We start from the raw sequence: 26,874 nt of genomic DNA on the forward strand, positions 1-26,874 counted from the left end.
CTAGGCTGACACTCCAGGGGAGAGCTGCACTGTTGGAAATGCCACCTTTTGCTCTTTCTGCGCAAAATGGCTACACTTCAAAAGTACTTCATTTGCTGTAATGTGTTTCGGGCCAACCTGAGGTTGTGAAAGGTGCTATATAAATGCAAGTCTTTCTTTTTTTGTAATTCAGCATAGACGCTGAAGTGGACCTGGCACTTTCTAGTATATATGGATTAGTGCTGTACAGGGCATTGCTTTACCCATTGGTCCATCACGGAATCTTTTATGTTTTTTTTAATTAATCCGTTGATCGATCTTTAAACAAAAAGAAAGATAGCAATTCCACTGGAATGCTCCTCGGCTCGATCTTGGTAAAGCGGCAGGTCTCCATCCATTGATCCATCGTGCCTTGCAGCAGGGTGCACGATGTTCTATTAAATGATGCTGAGGAAAGTGCCTCAATGGTGCACCACACCAATCCACTAATGGCCTGTAACATGAGAATTCACACCCTTGGCAAGCTGTATGACAAGGTCCTGATAAGGTATCTTGGGAAAATAAAACAGAGAACAAGTAACCCTCGCCCCTGCTGTGCACATATAGTCGCTGGTCCTAGAACAGCATTGTAAGACTCCTGAGAGCAGGATGGCCAGGAGAGGGAGGGAGGAGAACCTAGACAATGAGATGAATCAATAAATCAGGGTTGGAATTTGTACGACAATAAAGAAACAAGCATTAAAATAAACACAATGTGGTTGATTTGAAAAGCCGCACGAATAAATAAAAGGGATGAAGTACCACAAAATAATAATATGGTACTGAAGCAGGCTGGCAATCATTTTTATTTTAGTCCCAAAGCAGACTGGGATGCTGCTGTGACAGGGAGCGTCACTGAGGTTCGAATTCTGTTTTTTTTTTTCCCCCCTGCTGCTAATGAAAATTCATTGAGATCCTCAACATTTAATGCCTTGGTATCATGAGTTAGCCATGTCTCAGTAGGTAGCACTCTTGCCTCTGAGTTAGAAGGTTGTAGGTTCAAGCCTCACTCCAGAGACTTGAGCATAAAAATCTAGGCTGACACTCCAGTGCAGTACTGACGGAGTGCTGCACTGTCAGAGGGGCCGTCTTTTGGATGAGGCGTTAAACGGAGGCCCCGTCTGCTCTCTTCAGTAGATGTAAAAGATCCCATGGCCCGATTTCAAATTGAAGAGGGGAGTTATTGCCAGTGTCTTGGCCAATATTTATCCCTCAATCAACATCACTAAAATAATTAGCTATTAATTATCACATTGCTGTTTGTGGGAGCTTGCTGTGCGCCAATTGGCTGCCATGTTTCCTACATTACAACACTGACTACACTTCAAAAGTACTTCATTGGCTGTAAAATGCTTTGGAACATCCCGAGGTTGTGAGAGGCGCAAGTCTTTTTTTTAAATAAGAGAAAAATAAATGGAAAAGTTAAAAATACCAGAATGTTTGCTTCTGGTTTGCATTTTAGCACAGAGTGTAAGTGGGAACTTCAGCTGTAGCAGAATAGAACTGTATGCCATTTGCTGACACCTATGTCTCCCAGTAGTGAATAATGGGGCTTTTCAAATCCGCCTTATTGTGTTTATTTTTATGCTAGTTTCTTTATTGCCATACAAATCCCAACCCTGATTTACAATTACTGTTGGTTTAGTTAAGTTCAGCAAAACATATTTTTGATTTGTTGCAACTGTAATGTGATAAGTCAAGGGAAGAAAGGTCAAAAGGTCTTGTCACTGCTCCAGCTGAAACCGCACAGAAGTGTTGCTCTGCAGGTTTTGATGATTATACCACAGATAAAGTATTGACGTTGTAGTCAGATCCTGTGCATTGCGAACATGTCTGTAACTGTACCACATGTTTCCTTTAGCTTGGCCGAGAAGATAATGCTATCTCTATAGAGCTTATAAAATTCAGCCCTCCTCCGTGATTCATCTAGTGACAACGTGATAGTGATCGGACTTGTTTCTGAGTCACCATGTTGCAGCATGCTTTTGTCAGAATTCCATATGAACACACATCAGAGCAAATCTCTGTGAAACTTGCCCTCACTTGTCAGAATTGTAAACCTGCTCGTCTATCGGGTAAATGTTGCACAACTTAAGTTCGAAAACAAGAGATGGCCGGTACATTTCATTTAAAAATTACATTTATTACAAAAGGATCTGTGCTGCCTTGATTTGGAGGTGGGGAGGAAACAAAAATAATCTTCTAACCTGTTATTTTATTTGATGTTATTTGTCATCATCATAGGCAGTTCCATAGAGTCGAGGATGACTTGCTTTTACTCAAAGTGAGTTCTCAGGTGACTGTACAGTCCAATGCGGGACCTACAGTCTCTGTCACAGGTGGGGCAGACAGTGGTTGAAGGAAAGAATAGGTGGGGAGCCTGGGGTGACGCACGCCCCTTCCATTGTCTGCGCTTGGTTTCTGCATGCTCTCGGTGACGAGACTCGAGGTGCTCAGCGCCCTCCCGGATGCTTTTCCTCCACTTAGGACGGTCTTTGGCCAGGGATTCCCAGGAGTCGGTGGGGAAGTTACATTTTATCAAGGAGACTTTGAGGGTGTCCTTGAAGCATTTCTTCTGCCCACCTGGGGCTCGCTTGCCATGTCGAAGCTCCACTTGCTTTGGGAGTCTTGTGTCGGGCATGCAGATGATGTGGCCCGTCCAACGGAGCTGATCGAGCATGGTCAATGCTTCGATGCTGGGGATGTTGGCCTGAGCGAGAACACTAACATTGGTGCGGCTATCCTGCCAATGGATTTGCAGGACCTTGTGGACGCAGCGCTGGCGGTACTTCTCCAGCGTTTTGAGGTATGCTGTATATAGTCCATGTCTCTGAGCCATATAGGAGAGCGGGTATCACTACTGCCCTGTAGACCATAAGCTTGGTGCCAGATTCGAGGTCCTGATCTTCAAACACCCTCTTCCTCAGGCGACTGAAGGCAGTGGTGGACCTCATCGTCAATCTCTGTTTTTGCTGACAGTAGGCTCCCGAGGTATGGAAAATAGTCCATGTTGTCCAAGGCCTCATTGTGGATTTTGATAATCGGGGGAGGCGGGGGGTAGTGCTGTGTGTCGGGGTCAGGTTGGTAGAGGACCTTTGTCTTACAGATGTTTAACGTAAGGCCCATGCTCTCGTTCGCCTCGGTGAAGGTGTTGATGATGGCTTGGCGTTCGGCCTCCGAGTGTGCGCAGACGCAAGCGTCGTCCGCGTACTGTAGTTCAATGACGGGATGGGACGGTCTTGGATCTGGCCTGGAGGCGGCGGAGGTTGAACAGATTCCCATCTGTAATTTAGCTTCACTCCAGCTGGGAGCTTGCTAAGGGTGAGATGAAGCATTGCAACAAGGAAGATCGAAAAGAGTGCTGGTGCGATGATGCAGCCTTGCTTGATCCCAGTCCCGACGTGGCTTGGGTCTGTGCTGGATCCATTGGTCAGGTTCACGGGCTTGCATGTCATCGTGGAGCAGGCGGGGAATGGTGACAAACTTTTGAGAGCTGCCGAAACTGAGGAGGACGCTCCATAATCCCTTATGGTCGACTGTGTCAAAGAAGGCCATGTACAAGAGTTGGTGCTGTTCCCTACATTTCTCTTGTAGTAGTCGTGCAGTGAAGATCATGTTTGTTGTACCCCTTAGTAGACGGGATCTGCATTGCGACTCTTGGAGAAGCTTTCCAGCCACAGGGAGAAGACAATTGAGGAGGATTCATGCGATGACTTTCCCTGTGGTCAGCTGCAGGGAGATTCCTCAGTAGTTACCGCAGTCGGACTTGTGTCCTTTTTTGAAGATTGTCATGATTACGGCATCCCTGAAATCTCTTGGCATGCTCTCCTCCTTCCAGATAAGAAAAATGAGGCAATGTATTTGTGCCAATAGTGCTTCTCCGCCATGTTTTACTGCCTCAGCGGGGATTCCATCTGCTCCTGATGCCTTGTTTTTGAGCTGACGGATGGCCTTTTCAACCTCGTGCAGCGCTGCGGTTTTGCTGAGATGGTGGCAGGTATCATGCTGCGGGATGGAGTTGAGGACACTTGTGTCAAAGACAGAGTCTCAGTTAAGGAGATCTTCGAAATACTCCTTCCCACAGGCACTGACTGCCTCTCTGCCCTTGATAAGTACCTCACTGTTCTTGGCCAGCAGTGGGGTAGGGCCTTGGGTGCTTGGGCCATAGGTGGTCTTGACTGCGCTGAAGAATCCACGCATGTCGTGGCTGTCGGCTAATTGCTGGTTCTCCAATGCTTTCTCCACCCACCATCTGTTTTTTTTAGGTCGCTAGTTTTTTGTTGGACTTCGGCCTTCAGCCGTCTGTAGAGCTGCTTTCTTGTTGTCGTGTTGTGTTGCTGTTTTAAGTTCAAAAATGTCTTGCGCTTGCGGCTTATTAGCTCCTGGATCTCTTGGTTGTTCTTGTCAAACCAGTGTTGGTGTTTCCTGGTCGAGTGACCGAGCATCTCTTCGCAGGTGCTGATTATGGAGGCCTTGAGGGCAGACCAGGCCCTCATTTGTACTTGTAACATCTCAGCATTATAAAGACCTAGATCATGGCTCTCCCTTGATTTGTAATTTCTCCAATGAAAATAAATTAAATTGTTGGAATCTCTTCATATCATAGCGACCTAAGCCCCAAAATCATCCTTGGTACTCATCTTGGTGCCTTCTCCAGTATGTCAATGTATTTTTTGAAGGAGGTACCATAGTTACGGTCAGTATTCTAAATGTAACTATACCTGTTAATTGTATATAGTTAAAATACTTTGTGAATGGTTGATAATGATACTGAAATCCTTTTCCTTTTATCCACCTTTGTGAATGGGCATTATTCACTGTGTACCCATATGCAACGTGCACCTACCATACCTCAGCCCATGCACTTAATCTTTATAGACCCCTTTCAAAATTACCAATCTCCCTTACACCAGGTATCCTGGTCACATAGCTTGGCATCATCAGCAAACATTACATGAGAAATGCCACTTCAATATTTATGAACTTGCACTATTTATGAGTAGCATGAACAGGCAGGGCCCTAGAACAACCCACCACTACCTGCTGTTCCTTTTCCCTTCACCATCTTATTTCAGTATTCTATTGCCAGGTCCGATATTCGTTGATTTGCTGTTGATTCCTTTTATCCACCTTTGTGAATGGGCATTGTGCTGTGGTATAGCTCCATGGGTGAAGGCCTCCCTCCAATATCTCTCACAAGTTCCCCTTCTTCATGGGTGAGCGGAGGCTACTCATCCTTGGAGGATATCACTGCTGGGGCCCAGTCCTGTTTTCATTTAATGCCCACTTTCCAGCAGAAGTTGCTGGATAGCAAACAGAAGTGGAAATTCTGACAATTTCTTCCCCGCTTTAGGCCAATTATAGAAAATAGAATGACATAGAATATACAGCATAGAAGCAGATCATTTGGCCCAAACAGTCCATGCTGGTATTTATGCTTCACTCGAGTCTCCTCCCATCTTTCCTCATCTAAATCTATCAACATAACCCTCTATTCCCTTTTCCCTCGTATGCTTGTCTAGCCTCCCTTTAAATGCATCTATACTATTCACTTCAACCACTCCCTGTGGTAGTGAGTTCCACATTCTCACCACTCTCTGGGTAAAGAAGTTTCTTCTGAATTCCCTATTGGATTTCTTGGTCACTATCTTATATTGGTAGCATCTAGTTATGCTCTTCCCCACAATGTCTGCTCTTGTTGACAAGAGGCTCCCAAGGTATGGGAAATGGTCCACTTTGTCCAGGGCCACGCCGTGGATCTTGATGACTGAGGGGCAGTGCTCTGCAGTGAGGACAGGCTGGTGGAGGACCTTTGTCTTACGGATGTTTAACGTAAGGCCCATGCTTTCGTACGCCTTAGTAAATACGTCGACTATGTCCTGGAGTTCAGCCTCTATGTGCACAGACGCAGGCGTCGTCTGTGTACTGTAGCTCGGCGACAGAGGTTGGGGTGGGCAGAGGAAACGTTTCAAGGACACCCTCAAAGCCTCCCTGATAAAGTGCAACATCCCCACTGACACCTGGGAGTCCCTGGCCAAAGACCGCCCTAATTGGAGGAAGTGCATCCGGGAGGGCGCTGAGCACCTCGAGTCTCATCACCGAGAGTATGCAGGAATCAAGTGCAGGCAGCGGAAATGGCGTGCGGCAAACCTGTCCCACCGACCCTTTCCTTCAACGACTATCTGTCCCACCTGTTACAGGGACTGTGGCTCTTTTATTGGACTGTTCAGCCACCTAAGGAATCATTTTAAGAGTGGAAGCAAGTCCTCCTCGATTTCGAGGGACTGCCTATGATGATGATCTTCCCCACAAGTGGAAACATTCTCTCTCTATCCACTCTATCAAAACCTTTCATAATTTTAAAGGCCTCTATTAGGTCACCCCTCAGCCTTTTTTCAGGAGAAAAGAGACCCAGTCTGTCCATCCTTTCCTGATACGCACACCCTCACATTCTGGTATCATCATTGTAAATCATCTTTGCAACCTCTCGAGTACCTCTATATCCTTTTTATAATATGGCGACCAGAACTGTATGCAGTACTCTAAGTGTGGTCTAACCAAGGTTTGATAGAGGTTTAGCATAAAATCCCAACTTTTCAATTCTATCCCTCTAGAAATAAACCCTAGTGCTTGGTTTGCTTTTTATGGCCTTGCTAATCTGTGTCGCAACCTTTAGTTATTTGTATTCCGAGATCCCTTTGTTCCTCTACCCCACCTAGACTCTCGCCCTCCAAGTAATAAGTGATCTCCTTATTCTTCCTACCAAAGTATCCCAATGCCTGTCACAGCTAAGATCAGTTAACTAGGCACAGATCAGGAATTTAATCCAGGACCTTCTGCATCAGGTGCCTTTGCCTGCTTGTCATCAGGGTTGCTGTTGTGCATCTTTAAAAGCCTCACAAGCAGAACTTTATTAAATGCCTTCTGGAAATTCAAGTTAATCATACACACACTGACTGCTTGTCCTTGTCAGCATCTTACAGCATAAAAGTGTATATCACCTGAGTGAAGGATTAAGTGTATACATCATATTACACTGGGCATTACCATCCACTTTTCTCTCTTTTTTTTGTTGTCTTATTGTACTCCTGTGAAGTGCCTTGGGACGTTTTACTACGTTAAAGGTGCAATATAAATACAAGTTGTTGTTGTTCATTTCATTTTTATTCAACAGCGTTGCACACAAATAGATGAAACAAAACTCTCCAATTGGTTCTTGCTTACTTATCAAACCATGAAGCACTCTGGACATTGAAGGGATAGGTCAAACCTGTACAGAAATAAAGACCTCATGTTTCTAGTCAGGATGTTACATCACAGTGCCGTTTCCAGCTCCCTCTGCATTGGTACAAAGATCTGTTCCCTGCATTTTATTGAGGTCCAGCCACAACTGTGGTGCTTAGATGAACACCCTGCCCCGTCCATTTGCTGTGAGGTGTGAAGTTTGGGTTGTGGCACAGTGACACAAAGCTGCAGCATTTTATTGCCCCCAAGCAGAATTTCCCCTTCAATATAAATAGAAGCTGGTGTTACCAGCAGCCTTACAGCTGTTTCTTCTCTTTTTTTTAATATAACTCTGATACTAACAGGAGAGTAATTGACCTTTTTTGCTGTGGCATGCACACTATTCTAGCTTTGATATTTGCTCAGTATTTATGTTAATGTGGTTTTGTACCTTCATTTGGCCACACTCACATCAGTTGCTATTTGAGGGCAAATACACAGGCTGACTAATTTGACCCACAAAAAATGAGATAAAATAAAAATCACACGAGTGCTGGTGTCCTGCCTACCAGTAAAGATATCGGGAATGTTGTGTGGATCTTCATTTCCCAGAGTCTAAGCAGGAAGCATATGCTGCTTATTTAATACGATGGCAATCACTTCGCTAAAATTTGGCATCCTGTTGTTTATCCTTCCCTTGTGTGGGTTTCCTGAACGATTTTGTAGCGGTTGTACAGTATTCCCTATGCAGCAGTGCAAGCGGAAAAGGAGAACAACACAAATTAAGTTATATTGGCAAAGGCTGCACAAGAATTAAACGTGAGACCAGTTTTTAATGTGAGCTGAGTTGTGCTATAAGCTACTGATGATAATACCCATATCAACAAATTAGATACAATCATAGAATGTTACAGCACAGAAGGAGACCATTCGGTCTATTATGCCTGTGCTGGCTCTGAAGTATTTGTGACATTTTATTTTTTCTCTAAATTCTTCCTTAATCTCCCCCCCCCCCCAATCTCCTAAAGGCATTGACTGTTATTACGGTGCAGTTCCATTGTTGCTGACAGCACTAGAGTACATATCCTAAGTGGCTTCTATTCTTCAGTGAACCTGAGCAGGCTATCCTACCATGGGTAGCATCACAACTAATTGCCTCCATCCGGCATTCACACACTCACATTTTCCAGCAAGAGTCACCATGGGTAACCAGGCTGATTTTTATTTCCCCCCCCTCCCTCATAGAAGTTGGTCTGGTTGAGGCCAACTAATTTAGAAAATTCCTGATCTTTATACCTTAGTACAACACTAAATGGTGCATTTACAAACTTAACGAGTGGTCATTAAAACCGATGATCAGAATATTATGAATCAAGTGCACTCACTACTTTTTTCATCCTCCAATGACACTTCCATTGAGTGGGACTTTGTGCCTTGCAAAATTAACCTTAATATGTACAAGTTAATGCATATTATATTAAAAGTAGCTTAATGTGAGACAGGGATCCTGTTTGACACTGATACAAGGTAGTTACGATGTCATATAAAAGCCATTAGCCATGTCATGCAAATAAACTGCTATTTAGTTCTTCAAAGCCAGTTACTGCACATGGAATATCTGGTCCATGACTTAAAGCAGACTTCCTAGATAATATTGGCATGGGTTATGTATGTAAACTAGGTCACCTTGTCCCTAAAGTTTCCATTGACTCCATAAGCGGTGTGATTATCCTTGGAATCCACTCAGCACAGTCTATTCTTTAGTTAATTCTTCAGTTACTTTCTGTTTAACCTTATTCCTTTGCAGGGCTCGGGGGGAAAGGGCAGGGAACTGGGACTAAAGGGATAGCTCTTTCAAAAAGCCAGCACAAACACGATGGACCAAATGGCCTCCTTTTGTGCTGTGAGGTTCGATGATTCTCCTTTCCTCCCTCGTGCAAGCTTGTGCCACCTCGACACAGATTCCCTCCGCCGATCAATCTAGGTCATGGAGGATTGCCAGTGGTGGCCTGAGGCAGCCTGTCACTTTCCTGGCACACAGTAGCTAGAAATGTGACTATGCTGTGGCATGGCAGCTGATGCCCCTGGCATTCTTACCCACAGCCTTCTGGAAAGGAAGTCAGTGTTGTTATCGATCATTTCTACTCCTGACATCAGATTTATTTAACTCTTGCCGTAATACAAATCCACAGGCCTCACCTAAATTTTAAAAAAAACCTTCTGTTTTTCAACCTCCTGTTCTTTGTGTAGTTCATTTCCTTAATGATTCCTGTCGACTCAACACTTAGGATTTGCTCGGTCTGCAATCGCTGCCATCAAGAAGACTTGTAGGTGAAGTTTGACTGTTTAGCTGGTCATTGTTAAAGAAATTGCCATGCTGCAGTTTTAATTTGTTGAGTTCATTCAGGACAGCCAGCATGGATTTATGTTGAAGGAGTGTATCAACTGCAGGTGTTCAATCCTCTCACCATCAACAGCCCTCTCAAATATAAAGCTGCTGACCTACAGAGACCCGATTATTGGAGAGCTACATTTTCATTGCTCCTGAGCTCCTTTCTTTCCCTTAATGTTGTCTCGATCTATTCTGGCCATTGCAATGTGTATACGATGGTGGCTCAGCAATTAGTTCTAATCATCTAATTCCCTAGCTGTGATAATTGGGTCAACTTTAACGTGACACTTGTTTTTAAAGGGAGTCTCTTATCAGTTGTTGATCAATCTTCATGCATTCGGCTGTTAAACTGTTACTTTATAAGAGAACAAGGAAGTCTGTAACTGGCTATGTATTATTAGTATTTGGCAGTCCCTTGTATTGAGGATGACCCGCTTCCACACCAAAAAGGGATGAGTTCACAGGTGTTTCAATGAGGGACCTGACATTAGAGGTCCCGAACTACATACTGAAGGGTGGAAGATGCCTGTGCATGGATTCTTTTAACATGGGGTGACCATTGCACACCAGCCACCACACGGGCTTGACAGAGCTAGGTCTTGCTCCAGTGGCAAGGGTTAATCAAGATGACTGGAGACCAAGCTCTGCTGCACGGACCTAGTGCGCACGCATGTTCCTACTATCCATAGATCCGTGCTGCCCCTGGGCCCTTGTCTCTTCTGGGCCCCGAACCCTTGCCTCTCCTGAGCCCCGATCACAATGCTCCTGGGCCCCGATCTCACCACTCCTCCGCCCCGATAAAAAATGGCACGTAAGCAAATATCAAGGATAACCAACTGTCATCGGACAAACAGGTTAGAGCAGGTTCCTGTTTTAGGTAGCTATGGGCTAGAATTTCCTCTATTATCAGCCATTTAATGCCCAGTTACCACCCAGTTACCGTCCTTTTTGGTCAAAATTGTAAATTAGGGCCGTGTACTGCTCGTTTCATCTCCCAATTATCGGCGGCAGTAATTTGGGCCTACGATTACCGCTGGCGTGGCTGCAAATTGCCCGCCCACATTTGCCACCCAGAAATCGCTCCAAATTCTTCCCCCCCCCCAGCACTAATTTCCACCAAAAAGTATTTTTTAAGGACCGCTACCGCCCATTATCGCTCCAATCACAACCACCCATTTTTAAAGTACCTACCTGACTTGGGGCAGCGTTATGCAGGATTAAGTATTGGCCGCTGGGATACAAACTTCGTTCAGAGTGGAGATTACTACTTTTCAGTATCATAACAGGATGGCTGATCACTCCAGCTGTTCCATCTTCTCCAAAGAGCCAGAGGAGAGAGAAGATTTTTAAAAATATATAAACGCAGCATAGTGGAACCCATATGTACAGGGAGTATAGGGTGTACAGGGAGTATAGGGTGTACAGGGACCTGACCACTGCTGGTACAGTCACCCAATGCTACCGTGACATGGGGGCTCACCATCATGCTCGTGCTCTATTCAGATCATGAAGGTACAAGGGATTCCATCGAGCAAGTGTCGCTGGCCTGCTATGATTTTAGATACTAGTAAAGCTCCCTCTATACTGTCCCTCAAACACTCCCAGGGTAGGCATAGCACAGGTACAGCAGAGTAAGGTTCCCTTTAAACTCGGGCACTGTAGGGCAAAGGTCAGTATCGAGCCCACTCCGCTATGAACGCCGAAACAATCTCCATCATTACCTCTCTCTCCTTCATGTCGGCACTAGTCTCGTCCTTGGTCTTCTCCATCCCGAGGGGCAGCAGTCCCAACATGTTGTCGAGGCAGCTTTTGATCAGATTGAACATGTCCTCCTCGTTCAGAAGAGGATCCAGCTTCCTGCTGCTCAGGTGAAGAACAGGTCGGACAGCCTCAGATATGGAATGTGATCCCGACCCCGCCCTCTCGCCCCCGGGAGCGGGAGAGGCGCGCGCTCGTTCTGAAACTTCCATCTCCCGCGGGACTGGGGACTGTTTGAGCCCAGACAGTGAGGACAGCAGGTGGTCCCAGGAGTCAGGGAATGGGTGAAGGCCTGGAGGGGGAGCCCCCCTCAGTGCCTGACCTGGAGGGGTAGCCCCCCTCAATGCCTGACCCGGAGGGGTAGCCCCCTCTCCCGGTGCCTGACCCGGAGGGGGAGCCCCCCAGTGCCTGACCCGGAGGGGGAGTCCCCCATTCCCTGTTCCATGATTCCAAGATCAATTTCCCTCTGCCACACAGAATCCTGCGTTGCCAGCACAAGCCGCTCTTCAGAACTAAGAGACCAAACACTTTCTTCTTAAATGTATTGATATATTGTTGCATCACCTAATCAGGCTCAGCTGCAATACACCCATAGAGCCAAGAGCTGGAAAGTGGAATTAGGCTGGACAGTTCTTGGTCGGCCGACGCGGACACGATGGGCCGAGATGGCCTCCTTCCGTGCTGTAAATTTGATTCTATGATTCATAGCCAAATAGCCCAAAATTCGCTAGGCTCAAGGGATAGCCACTTGGGTGAGGTGCTGCTGTGGATCAGAGCTCTGAGGAGAAGCAGTACTTCCAGAGAAGAAAATAGGCTGCCACCCCTTTTCAATCTCACTATCAGGTGATATAACAGTCTGGGGAAATACCCCCACCTTCCCAACAACTTTTGCTCCCCATTACATCCTAGAGATTTTTGAATCAGACCGACGAGGAGCAACCTCAGGATTTGTTCCATCAACATCGTGAGTTGAACTTCCATCAAGCTCTTGGGCCAACTTCGGTTACTGGAGCAGTTTGTATGGAGAGGAAGCAACATTTGCAGAGGTTAATACAAACATTTTGAGCTTGGAACGCATTACAGCTCGTTAGCCTTTAGAAAGAAAATTACGTGATTTATTATCACATTTCATATACAATAAAGTAACTTTTGGAGTACTTACAACCAGGCCTGGGGGGAGTTGTGACCATGCACTGGGGCCTCATCCAAGTAACCATTCTTCACGTGGCTTGACAGTCTGGTCGTGGGGCTATTCAACTGTAGCAGGCGTCACAACTGTAATATGTGCACCTGTGAGAATGCTCACAGGTTTGTAGAGCTGTTGCATTGTGAATGGCATAGCCAGTTACGTGATGTTCACAAGACTGAAGAAAACACAAGTCACTTGGGTCGAGGTACGAGTTTACAAGGGACATCGGCAATCACACATTTAAAGTTGTGTTTTCAAAAAGTTGTCATATTGGACATATTTTCCACTTCCCAGAAATGAGTGAGACACAATACAAGAATGGTTTAGTTGAATAAAATTTTATATAAAACTTGTAATTTGTATGAAACTTTAACAATGTAATAAAATAACATAATTGTCCTGAATGAAAATTTTTTTTAAATACATTATGAACAACAAATAGCAACCACAACATCAACAACAGTACAAACAGCTCTCAAAACACCCCTGCACCCGCTGACAATTCTATCTGCGGCCACCGTTCCCAACGCCCTGACCCCTTCCTCCTCCTCCCGCTATCAATACCCCTGGCCCTGCCCACGTCAGGATCAGCACAGGACCGCGAGCGTGTCTGCTGAGGGGGGGGGGGGGATAATAGCAGTGCTTTGTTTGGGGGTTCTGGAGAAGGTGGAGGTGCTGAGGACCCATTTTCAAAGTCGGCAGAAATTAGTTCCTCCTAACGATCAGGTGCTGTCACCATTACTGGAATGGCACCTTGAGGTGCAGTGCCATATCCCACGACCGTCGATTGCCACCTAGCATTGGCATTGGCGGTCTGGGTGTTCTCCCTCACCGCGGCAATCAGCTCCGCCATGCCGCCTGATTGATGGGCTGCTAAAGCCGCGATATTTTCGGACGACCCAGCAATGGCCTGGAGAAACTGTTGAATCAAGTAGATGCTCATCCTGGACAGTCCCACCATGTCCAGGCTTGCATTTGCCTGTTGCGCAGAGTTCCCACTTTGGCGGATCAGTCGCCGCGGATTCACCATGGGGGTCGGTGTGCGCCGTTGTATTCCGTTTCATCCCGTTTCATCCCGCTTCCTCGGGCCAGAATCCAACTGTTGGGGTAGAAGGAAGACTTCTCTTCCTCGAGGTGGACTCCCTGATATAAGGAGTCGATACCCGCCCTCTGTATAATGATGACGGAATCACTCAGATGAAAACTTTGGATCAACCGGTTTTTGTTCAAGCATATGCAGGGGAAATGTTCTGATGAACACTTCCCAGAACAACAGTTTGTAATGACAATTATAAATATTCTGAGGGGTGCGACCCTCCTATAAAACCACCGATTGGTCTACTGCTATCCGTGAAGTTACATTGATTTGTTGACTCTTATCAGACTAGCTCTCAGTGGTTCTTCCACACCTGTTCATCTCTCATCACATGTCCCCCTTCTGGAATGTGTTATTCAATGGTGTCACTTTGCCTCAGTTTCTCATGACGTGTGAAGTAACCTTGTTTCCCAGGGTTTGATATCTTGTTCCCAAACACCTGCTTTCTTATCCTGTTCCCAAGAGAACAGTTTTGGTTTCCGTATTTACGAAAGGATATACTTGCTTTGGAGGCAGTTCAGAGAAGGTTCACTTGGTTGATTCCGGGGATGAGGTGGTTGACTTATGAAGAAAGGTTGAGTAGGTTGGGCCTCTACTCATTGGAATTCAGAAGAATGAGGTGATCTCATCGAGACGTATAAGATTATGAGGGGGCTTGACAAGGTGGATGCAGAGAGGATGTTTCCACCGATGGGGGAGACTTGAACTAGAGGGCATAATCTTAGAATAAGGGGCACCCATTTAAAACTGAGATAAGGAGAAATTTCTTCTCTGAGGGTTGTAAATCTGTGGAATTCGCTGCCTTAGCCATGATCCTATTGAATGGTGGAGCAGGCTCGAGGGGCCGTATGGGCCTACTCCTGCTCCTATTTCTTATGTTCAGTTATAATGTCCTAGTTTCTCATGAGATTCAGATGTTGTTTACAATCTATGTTCCAGACTGTTGACTCTCCACTTGCCCTTGGTGGATGTGCTTATTCAGAATGTAAATCTGTATTAAGGTTAACACAACGGATGGTTCATTACCCATCAGGCTTTGCTATTCCCCTTACTAGCCCAATGTAAGCGAGTGTATGAGCGTGCTTTACATACATAACCGGTCAATATTACAATCCATACCGTAAGACAGAAGAACTCCTGATTCCTCAGAACCTCCTAATACTGATAAGCCCTCTTAATCTGGATCATTTTACGTGTCCGATCAATTCACTACCTTCAGTATGTCCATTCATGACCCTCGGTCTGTCTCCACTCTAACGACTGTTTTTTATCCCCTTACACAACAAAGTTCCAATGAGGAACTGGTGGTTGCTGGGAGAAAGGGCCCTTCAAGTCCCGCCACCTCTCCCTCCTCCTCCGCCACCACCGTCACAACACTTTGAGGAGTGGTCTCCTTCAGCACCATCTCCTCCGTCTCTTCCACCATCTCTTCATTTGTTCTTCCCTGCAATGACTCCTCTCTGGGAGGGCTGGCGGGAGGTGAGGGGTCAGAGGTAACATCAGAGCAATTCACTTTGCGCAGGCTTTTGTGGAGAACAAACTTTTTTTTTACCAAGAATCATTGCATGAGAGTATCATAAGCAAGTATAGAGAAAGTGTCTCACTCCCAGCATTACATTACATTCTACATTATATTGCCATAACATTGAATTACATGACCGCAGACCAGGGATTTAGCAGACTTACTTTCCACGAGAACTGGTTCGGCACCAACACACGTTGTGATGCGATCATACGCTCCCAGCAGGGCTGCAGCGCGTTCCTCGAGGTCCGTCAGAGGAATCGTCTTCGACGGACCACTGCCCGTTTTGCGGAGCTCCACCCTATTGCCGGCTAGATTTTTCTGCAAAGGGGACAAAAAATATGTATCTACTAATACAGAACACACACATACATACGTACACCATATATAGGTACACATCCCCAATTAACTGTCCCCCAGTGCTGTCCTACTCTTCTCTGCACATGTGCAGTGTCACCCTTGACCCCGAAATTGCGGGAGAATGACCGCGCATGCGCAGAGGAGATTTTCCGACCGTTTTCTGTGGTAGTTCTGCTTCCCTTACTAAAGGTAAGGAGATCGCCGAGTTTTCTCCTGTTTTTGCCGCCCAATCCAGTCGTCTATCGCTCGGCTTCGCACCGCTGATATCGAGGACCCGAAAACCGCGGGAGCGTGCACCAGCGGTATTCCGGCTGTTAAAAAGACGCAACCGCCGGAATACCGCTAAGGATCCCCGCCAGCAATCAGAGAGGAAATTCTAGCCCTATGATACTGCCAGCAGAGAAACTTACTTGCTTGACAAGTAAGCAGATGCAAGTCCTTCAAGCAACACTCAAAGTATGGTCTGTTAATGAACCAGAGCTTCAAGTCCATACATAGCAGTATAGATAGTATGCCCATCGCTTCAAGAAAAGGCTACTCTTTTGTCGATTGCCAAAAATATTTTTGCCTCACAAAAATAAAGAGCGGAATGAATTAATGACTTGTCGACCCGCAGGACATGGTGGCACCAACTATGATTAATATCTATTCTGGTTTAAGTCAAATTCCATGCTGCTGCTGACAGCTCATCTCTTCACCAGTCCTTTTAGACTTTTACAGTATTGCTTTAACAATGATTGCATTGTCTTCCTTCAATACAGCTAATTGGTTCACTTGATGGAAATCCTTGACATCAACACTTGAGATTTAAAGTTGGAATCATATAGTGTGGATTTTGGAGTCAAAAATCAAAAATAACCGCATAGTGTTCCAGAACAACACACCTCTGTAGCATTAATCGTAAACCCTGTTTAGCTGTTGGCTGCCATGTGTCCTGGAATCTGCCCCATCCCACATTGCCAGGCAGAATTAAGAGCACCTTAAAGCTGGCATGTGCAGTTGATTTCAACAGTCAATTAGGATGTTATGCTTCTGGCAGAAGACCAGTTTCAATATTAGGGTAGCTCCTTATAAAATTGTATTACAAACCTGAGGTCGCAGTCCAGCCACACCCTGAGAAAATGGTGACTTCCAGCATTCAATGCTGCTGCTGGCAGGCATTTGCATTCACTGTCAGTAACATTACCTCCAGAGAAGCTTCAGCCTTGATGCAGTGGCTAATAATAAAGTACAAGTCCTGCGTATATCCTCAACCTTCCAGTACCTCACTCCAGTACTCATTGCATGGACGTTCAGTGTCATTGGGACATTCTGTCCGCGAGATCGTCCAGCCAAGCCTAATCGTGTCTCTGTTTCAATATGTTTGATATCTCCTCTCTCCTCGCCCTCAGCCCAGGGATGCTGAAACAAGTTACAGTGCATACATCACCCAGTGGCTAACGGCACAGAGCAGGCATAATGCCTGGGGCCTTCCTGATGTTCATCTCTGAGTACCACACAACAAGGTGCAATTATCTACCAAACTGCCTGGGGCCATTCTGTTTTTTTAAAGCTGAGAAAGATCCTACGAATGCATTGAAGAAAAATTGATCGCGGCCAAAACAGTAAAAGAAACTTTGAACAGCCACTTGAGTGAGATACTGGAGGGTAGCTGACAGTCAATGATTTGCTCCTGCCTTCAGTAAAAGAGAGGAGAAAATGTTGGCAGGGAGAGGTGAACATTAAGGCATTTGACTATTTCCAAGCTCGAATTCTGTCAGTCTATAAAATCAAAGCGTAATCATTTTGTGTTCTCTTTTTTTTTCCACCAGTTTATGATAAAAAATCCTAACAAACGCTTGGGATGTGTCACAGCACAAGGTGGGGAGCAGGCCATTCTGAACCATCCCTTCTTTCAAGGAATCGATTGGGACTTGCTGGAACAGCGAAAAGTCAAGCCGCCTTTCAAACCCAGGATCGTAAGTTCTCTTAACGAGATGAAAAAGGGTTTATGTTGTATCCATTTTAAATATTGAAAGATTGGTTGTGGGTGACACGGGCAATAGCACACTGTTCTCCCACAGTGCACCTCTGTATGATTTATCTGGTGGTCTGCTTCCTGCTTTGACGGTATACTTTACACTTAAGTGATCATAAAATATATTTGATATATTTTGTCAAAGATTTAAAAGCCTGTACTGTGTATATTTTCTCTGTTGAGGCAACATTATAAACCTTTCTGGAGGGTATTTAAAATGACATATCCCATCCTACTTTATTTCCTGCAGTTGTGTCTGCGCAAAGATATTTGTAGAATTTCTTAAAACTCCAAAGCCATTGTAGGCAGAAATGCTGCAGCTTTTAGAATGTTGAGTACAGGGCTAAAATGTGATCGCAGATCCACTGATATTGATTGCCAGTAAACGGCAGTCTGTGTCTGTTCATTTTGCCTCAGACACTCACTTTGCCGTTATATCTTACTGACCCACTTTGGATAGAAGCAGTTTTGTTTGACTTGGCTGCCGAGGCTGTGGAATCTGCCTCGTTTATATTGCGGTGCACAGTTATTTCAAAGTTGCAGACCTGGGAAAGTTTGTTCAGCCAATAACCACATTTGCTCAAGCTACCAGCCATGAAAGACTGAGTCTATGTGGCCAGCTGTCACGCACGTTACCAGCAGGAGCCATTTACATTGCTGTTCCAGCTCTGCCGCTGCTAACAGTGGAGGAAATAAGCATTACCTGGAGGTGATTCTTTTTGCTACCTATCTCCGCCAGCAGAGCCATCCCGTTTACCCCACAGTATTGAAGTCAGAGAGGTTGCAGCCCCTCTTACATAGAAACATAGAAAATAGGTGCAGGGAGTAGGCCATTCGGCCCTTCGAGCCTGCACCACCATTCAATAAGATCATGGCTGATCATTCACCTCAGTACCCCTTTCCTGCTTTCTCTCCATACCCCTTAATCGTTTTAGCCGTATCTAACTCCCTCTTGAATATATCCAATGAACTGGCATCATCAACTCTCTGCGGTAGGGAATTCCACAGGAAAACAACTCTCTGAGTGAAGAAGTTTCTCCTCATCTCAGTCCTATATGGCTTACCCCTTATCCTTAGACTGTGTCCCCTGGTTCTGGACTTACCCAACATCGGGAACATTCTTTCTGCGTCTAACCTGTCCAGTCCCATCAGAATTTTATATGTTTCTATGAGATCCCCTCTCATCCTTCTAAACTCCAGTGAATACATGCCCAGCCGATCCAGTCTCTCTTCATGTCAGTCCTGCCATCCCGGGAATCAGTCTGGTGAACCTTCGCTGCACTGCCTCAATAGCAAGAACGTCCTTCCTCAGATTAGGAGACCAAAACTGAACACAATATTCCAGGTGAGGCCTCACCTTTTCCACCATTTGAAGGGGCTGCTCCTCAATTTTTGGCTGGATTTCAGTCCCACGCTCCTCATCTTTGGTCACCCGGTGCAGTGAGGAGCGGGTAATTCAGAAGACCTCCTCATAGGACTGCTCCTGGGCCTGGCCAAAGTGGCCATCAACAGGTCCAGGTAGCGGCCGATCGAGGGGGTTGTTTGGTCAGAATGCCTACCTCTCTTCCACGGCTATGTTTGCGCCCGTGTGTCCTTGGAGATGGAGCACGCGTTGTCCACTGGCACGCATGAGGCCTTCCGCGACTATTGGGCACCGGATGGACTGGAGTGCTTCATCACCCCTGGGAACAACATTTTAATTTGATTTGTTACAGTTCCTTTCAAATTTGTTAATTTGCAGTTGTTATTTGTTGTGCCTCTTTAAAAAGGGGGTGCATGCTGATCCTTAAATAGGCAATTGCCTGTAAGAAGAAGAGACAGCATTGAAGTCAGGGCTTCCATCATGGTGGCACTATGTTAAGTATAGCATCACTGGTTCCCAGCTAGAGAGGATTAACAGATAGACACAAAGTTGAGAGCTATACTTACATCATGGTTTTGTGCGTAAAGCTTATTACAGGTCATTCACAATCAATCCGAGTATAATAGGATTGGATGTATCTTAATTTAAGGGAGCTGTAGAATTATTATTCATTCAAAGAGGTTAAATTATCTATGGAAGAATGAATGTCTGTCTGTAATTCACTCAGGCATATATAAACCTGAATTAGTCTTGGGCCAGTCCATGGTATGAGTGGCGTAAAATAAAAGCCCTAAAGAAGTGATGTGTGCAGTAATGTTTTATGATAAATTCACATGCCATTATTTTGTATAATCTATGTGTGGTACTTTATCTTGTTTTCATTCACAAGAAATGGCTGGTATCACATCATTATAATGCATAATAAATAACTCATCAAATGTGTAAAATAAGAACATAAGAATTAGGAGCAGGAGTAAGCCATTCAACCCCTCGAGCCTGCTCCGCCATTCAATGAGATCATGGCTGATCTTCTACCTCAACACCATTTTCCTGCCCTATCCCCATATCCCTTGATTCCCTTAATATCCAAAAATCTATCAATCTCTGCCTTGAATATACTCAGCGACTGAGCCATTACAGCCCTTTGTGGTAAGGAAGTCCAAAGATTCGCCAACCTCTGAGTGAAGAAATTTCTCCTCATCTCGGTATGGTAGCATCTTGCTAATGTTACTGGATTAGTAATCCAGAGGCCTAGACTAATGATCTGGGGAAATTAGTTCAAGTCCCACCATGGCAGCTAAGGAATTTAAATTCAGTTAATTATTTTTTTTTAAATCTGGAAATTAAAGCTAGTATCAGTAATGGTGACCATGAAACTATCGGATTTTTGTAAAAACCCATCTGGATCATTAATGTCCTTTAGGGAAGGAAATCTGCTGTCTTTACCCTATCTGGCCTATATGTGACTCTCGACTCACAGCAATGTGGTTGACTCTTAACTGCCCTCTGAAATGGCCCAGCAAGTCACTCAGTTGTATAAGGCGGCTCACTGCTACCTTCTCAAGGGCAATTAGGGATGGGCAATAAATGTTGGCCTTGCCAGTAATGCCCACATCCCATAAACGAATAAAAATAAAGTCCTAAATGGCCAACCCCTTATTCTGAGACTGTGACCCCTGGTTCTAGACGCCCCAGCCAGGGGAAACGTTCTCCCTGTATCTACCCTGTCAAGCCCTGTAAGAATTTTGCATGCTTCGATGAGATCACCTCTCATTCTTCTAAATTCTAGCAATATAGGCCTAGTCTACTCAACCTCTCCTGATGGGACACTCCCCCTATCCCAGAAATCAGTCTGGTGAACCTTTGTTGCACTCCCTCTATAGCAAGTATATCATTCCTTGGATAAAGAGACCAAAACTGTACATAATACTCCAGGTGTGGTCTCACCAGGGCCCTATATAATTCCAAAAAGATGTATTTACTCTTATACTCAAATCCTCTTGTAATAAAGGCAAACATGCAATTTGCTTTCTTAATTGCATGCTGTACTTGCATATTAACTTTCAGTGATTTGTGTACAAGGACACTCAGGTCCTTCTGAACACCAACATTTTCCAATCTCTCACCATTTAAAAAACATACTCTGCTTTTCTATTTTTCCTACCAAAATGAATAACTTTACATTTCTCCACATTATATTCCATTTGCCATGTTCTTGCCCACTCACTCAGCCTGTCTATATCCCCTTGAAGCCTCTTTGCATCACAAGTTACATTCCCATCATTTTTGTATCATCAACAAACTTGAATATATTATATTTGGTCCCCTCATCCAAAATATTGATAAAGATTCTGAAGAGTTGGGGCCCAAGCACTGATCCTTGCAGCACCCCACTAGTTACAGTCTGCCAACCTGAAAATGACCCGTTTATTCCTACTCTCTGTTTGCTGTCCGTTAACCAATCCTCAATCCATATTAAACACAATCCCATGAGCCCTAATTTTGTTTAATAACCTCTTGTGTGACATCTTATCAAATGCCTTCTGAAAATCCAAATACACCACATCCACAGGCTCCCCCTTATCCATTCTGCTAGTAACAGCCGAATGGACATTTGACATGGGAGCTAGCAAGTACAGGAAAGTAATTAGAATGCTCTGTCATACGGTGCGGGTTATCACGAATGTTATGTTTAGAAAATACACACGCGTTAAGTACTTTGTATATGTTGAACTTTGATAAACTGACAATAGTGTAACATTCTGGATGTTTGAAGATGTAAAACAGCATGGTAGTTTTACTGAATATGACAGCCTGAGACTTTCTGCTGCATGACTCATGATTATTTTATTTCATTGATTCTATGGAGCTCCCCTAATGGTTTTCTAATTAGTGTTATTTAACACTGGCATTAACCAGTTTAAGATAAATCAGTTAATCTCATGTTAAAATAACATTGATCAAAAAATCTAGGCTGAGATCTTCTGTGGCTACTTGATGAAATGGGCAGTTTCTGTACCGTAGAGCAAATTTGGAGCCCTAGCTCTGGAACTTCAACAGGAGGTTGGACACACAGCCAGGGAAGGGTGGTGTTTGAAGTTGAATGTTTTGTTAGTTAAAGATAGATACGCATGACCAATAGGATCGGTCAACTTATAATGTATCTCATTTTCCTTTTCTGTCAGAAGACAAACAGGGATGTAAATAACTTTGATCGAGACTTCACCACAGAGAAGCCTGTGCTGACACCGATTGATGAGACCCTGGTCCGTATGATCAATCAAGATGAATTTAAAGGATTCTCATTTGTCGCTGAAGAAGCATGTGCCTGAAATATGAATCCCAATTTATTAGTGAGCGGACAATTTTAGAACTCTGACAAGTCCCAGCACCACAAAGCCCACCTCAAGCAAGTGACATGGTTATTGCGCCTTGACGGCACAGAAACTTTATTCAGACAAGATCATCATTTAAAGTTGCTGAAATGAGAACTGGCATGCTGTTTATATTGAATTTTTGTTTTGTGTATGTTTGTGAAATTGAGTGTCTTTGTCTCGTTGTCCATTATCTTTCCAATAGCATGTCTTAATGTCAGAACTGCTGGTCGTCATGAAGCAGTCCTTTACAAATAAGTATTGTTACAGTATATCATTATTAAATTATGCATCTATCATTTGCACTCAGCTGTTTAGCTATTTAATTAGCTGAGTAGCTATAAACAGAAACTGAATTAGTTAACAGTATGCAGCTCTACACTTCCATAAATGATACTTGACTCTTCGGTAGAAATCTGTCTTCAGGGACCCACATATTCATTGATGGGGAAGGAATAGCCTGCATGTTGTTTTACATTGTACTTTGCTGATTGCTTGAAGTAGCCATCTTAAAGTTGTGATGCACTATGGAGAAACATAGCTGTGGAGTGGAGAGTGTAAACGGTCTTGTGTATATAAGTTATAGCTATTGGCAAATAAATGTTTCAAAAATGCATATTTTATATTAAAAAAAAACCTCAAGATTAAAAGCAACAGTTCTTGGAGTTGCACGATACAGGATATATGATGGCATGAGAAGCTTATGAGTAGAGCTTTGTAACTCTTGCAGCTACGAAGGAGAGTTCCAGCCTATGCTGATTATCCAGTAATATCAATTACCATATTGCTGTTGTCCTGTTCAATTGTACAGTGTTGTGTCTCATTAAAGTCAATCAGTTTTTTTTTTAAATACCACTTTGTACTTACAAGTAGACCTGGTTTAAGTGGAAGCAAACTAGCAAGCTTCTCCTCAGTTGATTGTTGTCTGTCCCTGTAATGTATTTGCTTCATGGGTTCTTTGCTTAAGAATTCATAGCAACACATTGCTATTAAGAACGAGTTGGTTTATTGACAAAGGTTTAACAATCACACTACATGTTACCAGTTCATCCACTAGGCTCACAACTGCACACCTCATCGTGGATGGCCTAGACTCAATTGACTAGGGTTTTATTGAGTCTTGTGAACCTCACATGATTGACGAAGCCATTCATAATGCAACAGCTCAATAACTCTTTTAAATGATACAATTAAACCAAGTGCCCCCTTTTTCAAGGGGCACAACAACTAGAAACTGCAAACTAACCAAAAATGTTTAAGAAAACCTTACAAATCAAATCAACATTTGGTTTCTGGGGGTGATAACGCACTCCAGTTCCTCCGGTGCCCATCTGTCATGGAAGACCTTCGGCGTACTGGTAGACACCGTGTGCTCCATCTCCAGGGACATCCTGGCGTGAACGTAACCGCGGAAGAGAGGCAGGCTGTCAGGCTGAACGACCCCCTCGACCATCTGCTGCTTGAACCTGGTAATGGGCAGCTTGACCTGGCCCAAGAACATAGAAAGTAGGTGCAGGAGTAGGCCATTCGGCCCTTCAAGCCTGCACCACCATTCCATATGATCATGGCTGATCATGCAACTTCAGTACCCCATTCCTGCTTTCTCTCCATACCCCTTGATCCCTTTAGCCGTAAGGGCCACACCTAACTCCCTCTTGAACATATCCAATGAACTGGCCTCAACAACTCTCTGTGGTAGAGAATTTCACAGGTTCACAATTCTGAGTGAAGAAGTTTCTCCTCATCTTGGTCCTAGATGGCTTGCCCCTTATCCTTACACTGTGACCCTTGGTTCTGCACTTCCCTAACATCGGGAACATTATTCCTGCATCTAACCTGTCCAATCCTGTCAGAATTTTATATGTTTCTATGAGATCCCCTCTCATTCTTCTAAATTCCAGTGAATATAAGCCTAGTCAATCCAGTCTTTCTTCATATGTCAGTCCTGCCATCCCAGGAATCAGTCTGGTGATCCTTAACTGCACCCCCTCAATAGCAAGAACTTCCTCAGATTAGGAGACCAAAACTGCACACAATACTCAAGGTGTGGTCTCACTAAGGCCCTGTACAACTGCAGTAAGAGCTCCCTGCTCCTATACTCAAATCCCCTCGCTATGAAGGCCAGCATGCCATTTGCTTTCTTTACTACCTGCTGTACCTGCATGCCTACCTTCAATGACTGATGTACCATGACACCAAGGTCTCGTTGCACCTCCCCTTTACCTAATCTGTCACCATTCAGATAATAATCTGCCTTCCTATTTTTGCCAACAAAGTGGATAACCTCACACTTATCCACATTATACTGCATCTGCCATGCATTTGCCCATTCACCTAACCTGTCCACATCCCCTGCAGCCTCCTAGCATCCCCGTCGCAGCTCGCACTGCCACCAAGCTTAGTGTCATCTGCAAACTTGGAGATATTACATTCAATTCCTTTGTCCAAATCATTAATGTATATTGTAAATAGCTGGGGTCCCAGCGTTGAACCCTGCGGCACCCCACTAGTCACTGCCTGCCATTCTGAAAAGGACCCGTTTATTCCCACTCTTTGCTTCCTGTCTGCCAACCAGTTCTCTATCCACGTCAATACATTACCCCCAATACCATGTGCCTTAATTTTGAACACTAATCTCTTGTGTGGGACCTTATCAAAAGCCTTCTGAAAGTCCAAATACACCACATCCACTGGTTCTCCCTTATCCACTTTAGTAGTTACATCCTCAAAAAACTCTAGAAGATTTGTCAACCATGATTTCCCTTCCATGCTGACTTGGACCAATCCTGTCACTGTTTTCCAAATGCGCTGCTATTACATCTTTATAATTGATTCCAGCATTTTCCCCACCACCGATGTCAGGCTAACCAGTCTATAATTTCCTGTTTTCTCTCCCTCCTTTTTTAAAAAGTGGGGTTATATTATCTACCCTCCAATCCATAGGAACGGAACCAGAGTCCATGGAATGTTGGAAAATGACTACCAATGCATCTATTGTTTCTAGGGCCACTTCCTTAAGTACTCTGGAATGCAGACTATCAGGCCCTGGGGATTTATTGGCTTTCAGTCCCTTCAATTTCCCTAACACCATTTCCTGACTAATAAGGATTTCCCTCAGTTCCTCCTTCTCGCTAGACCCTCAGTCCCCTAGTATTTTCGGGAGGTTATTCGTGTCTTCCTTAGTGAAGACAGAACCAAAGTATTTGTTCAATTGGTCTGCCATGTCCTTGATCCCCATTATGAATTCCCCTGATTCTGACTGCAAGCGACCTACATTAGTCTTCACTAATCTTTTTCTCTTCACATATCTGTAGAAGCTTTTGCAGTCGTACGAGGAGGCCCTCCGACCTACCCTCTCCCCTACGTACCGGATGCCCAAAGATCAGGAGCGTGGGACTGAAGTGCAGCCAAAAATTGAGGAGCAGCCCCTTTAAGTAATGAAAGAGGGTCTACAACCTGACACACTGTACATAGACATGGAACATGGACTCCTCCAGACCGCAGAAATTGCAGGCGGCCTGGGAGTCCGTGAACCGACTTAAAAACTTATTGCATGGGACTGCCCCGTGCACCACTGTCCAGGCCAAGTCCCCAATAGATAAAGGGGCAACAGCTCTACAATTATTTTGTTGCAAAACAATAAATCAATTAAATCAAGTGCCCCCTGATTAAAGGGGAGGGACACTCCAAACAGTTTTCAAGTGCCCCTTTTTTTTAGTGCAGCACAAACACAAATTATACAAGTGCCCCCTGGCTAAAAGCGGGGGTGGGGGCATTTAAACCGGCAATTAAACAAATTAAACTTTAAAGATATAAAATCAAATTAAAATTTGGTTGCCGGGGGTGATGATGCACTCCAGTCCCTCTGGCGCCCACCTCTCGAGGAAGTCCATGAGCGTACCGGTGGACACCGCGTGCTCCATCTCCAGGGACACCCTGGCTCGGATGTAACCGCGGAAGAGAGGCAGGCAGTCAGGCTGAATGACCCCCTCGACCGCCCGCTGCCTGGACCGGCTGATGGCCCCCTTGGCCGTGCCAAGGAGCAGTCCTTAGAGGAGGCCTTCGGACCTATCCGCTCCCCTCCAAAGATGCCCAAAGATCAGGAGTGTGGGACTGAAGTGCAACCAGAATTTGAGGAGCAGCCCCTTCAAATAATGGAATAGGGGCTGCAACCTCGCACATTCCATAAAAACATGGAACACGGACTCTTTCAGGCCGCAGAAATTGCAGGCGGCCTGGGAGCCCGTGAACCGACTTAAAAACTTATTGCATGGGACTGCCCCGTGCACCACCGTCCAGGCCAAATCCCCAATAGATAAAGGGGCAACAGCTCTACAAACCTGTGAGCATACTACAGATACATACATTACAGGCCCTCACTTACAATAGGCCACCTTTTTGCTGCATTAGCCACATATTCTTTATTAATGGTTATCTTATTGCATAGATTGTTGTTGAACAAGTCAATATATTCCTTTTACACAATAAGGCACAGCTGAGGGATTAGGCAGCATGTCAAAGGCTGTACTTGCCTCATAACAAAGCTGTTGCTACATCGCTG

The 26,874-nt window shown here is 44.8% G+C and overlaps 1 protein-coding gene and 1 long non-coding RNA gene across 2 annotated transcripts in view; one reads left to right on the plus strand and one right to left on the minus strand.

Moving 5' to 3' along the window:
• LOC139263409 (protein kinase C epsilon type-like) overlaps nucleotides 1–23,163 on the plus strand; it is a 321,784-nt gene extending 298,621 nt beyond the window's left edge. Inside the window, exons 14-15 of the mRNA XM_070879471.1 lie at nucleotides 17,371–17,517; nucleotides 22,125–23,163. Of these exons, the coding sequence (XP_070735572.1) occupies nucleotides 17,371–17,517; nucleotides 22,125–22,271 (294 nt within the window). The 3' untranslated portion in view covers nucleotides 22,272–23,163. The remainder of the gene's footprint in view (nucleotides 1–17,370; nucleotides 17,518–22,124) is intronic.
• Nucleotides 7,200–15,474, minus strand: LOC139263410 (uncharacterized). Its single transcript, XR_011593140.1, has 3 exons — nucleotides 15,364–15,474; nucleotides 12,555–12,756; nucleotides 7,200–7,985 (listed from the first exon to the last, which is right to left on the minus strand). It is a non-coding gene; the product is annotated as an uncharacterized lncRNA (long non-coding RNA).
• Nucleotides 23,164–26,874: the final 3,711 nt, after the last annotated feature.

This window comes from Pristiophorus japonicus, chromosome 4, assembly GCF_044704955.1.
Source record: "Pristiophorus japonicus isolate sPriJap1 chromosome 4, sPriJap1.hap1, whole genome shotgun sequence".
NCBI classification, from domain to species: domain Eukaryota; kingdom Metazoa; phylum Chordata; class Chondrichthyes; family Pristiophoridae; genus Pristiophorus; species Pristiophorus japonicus.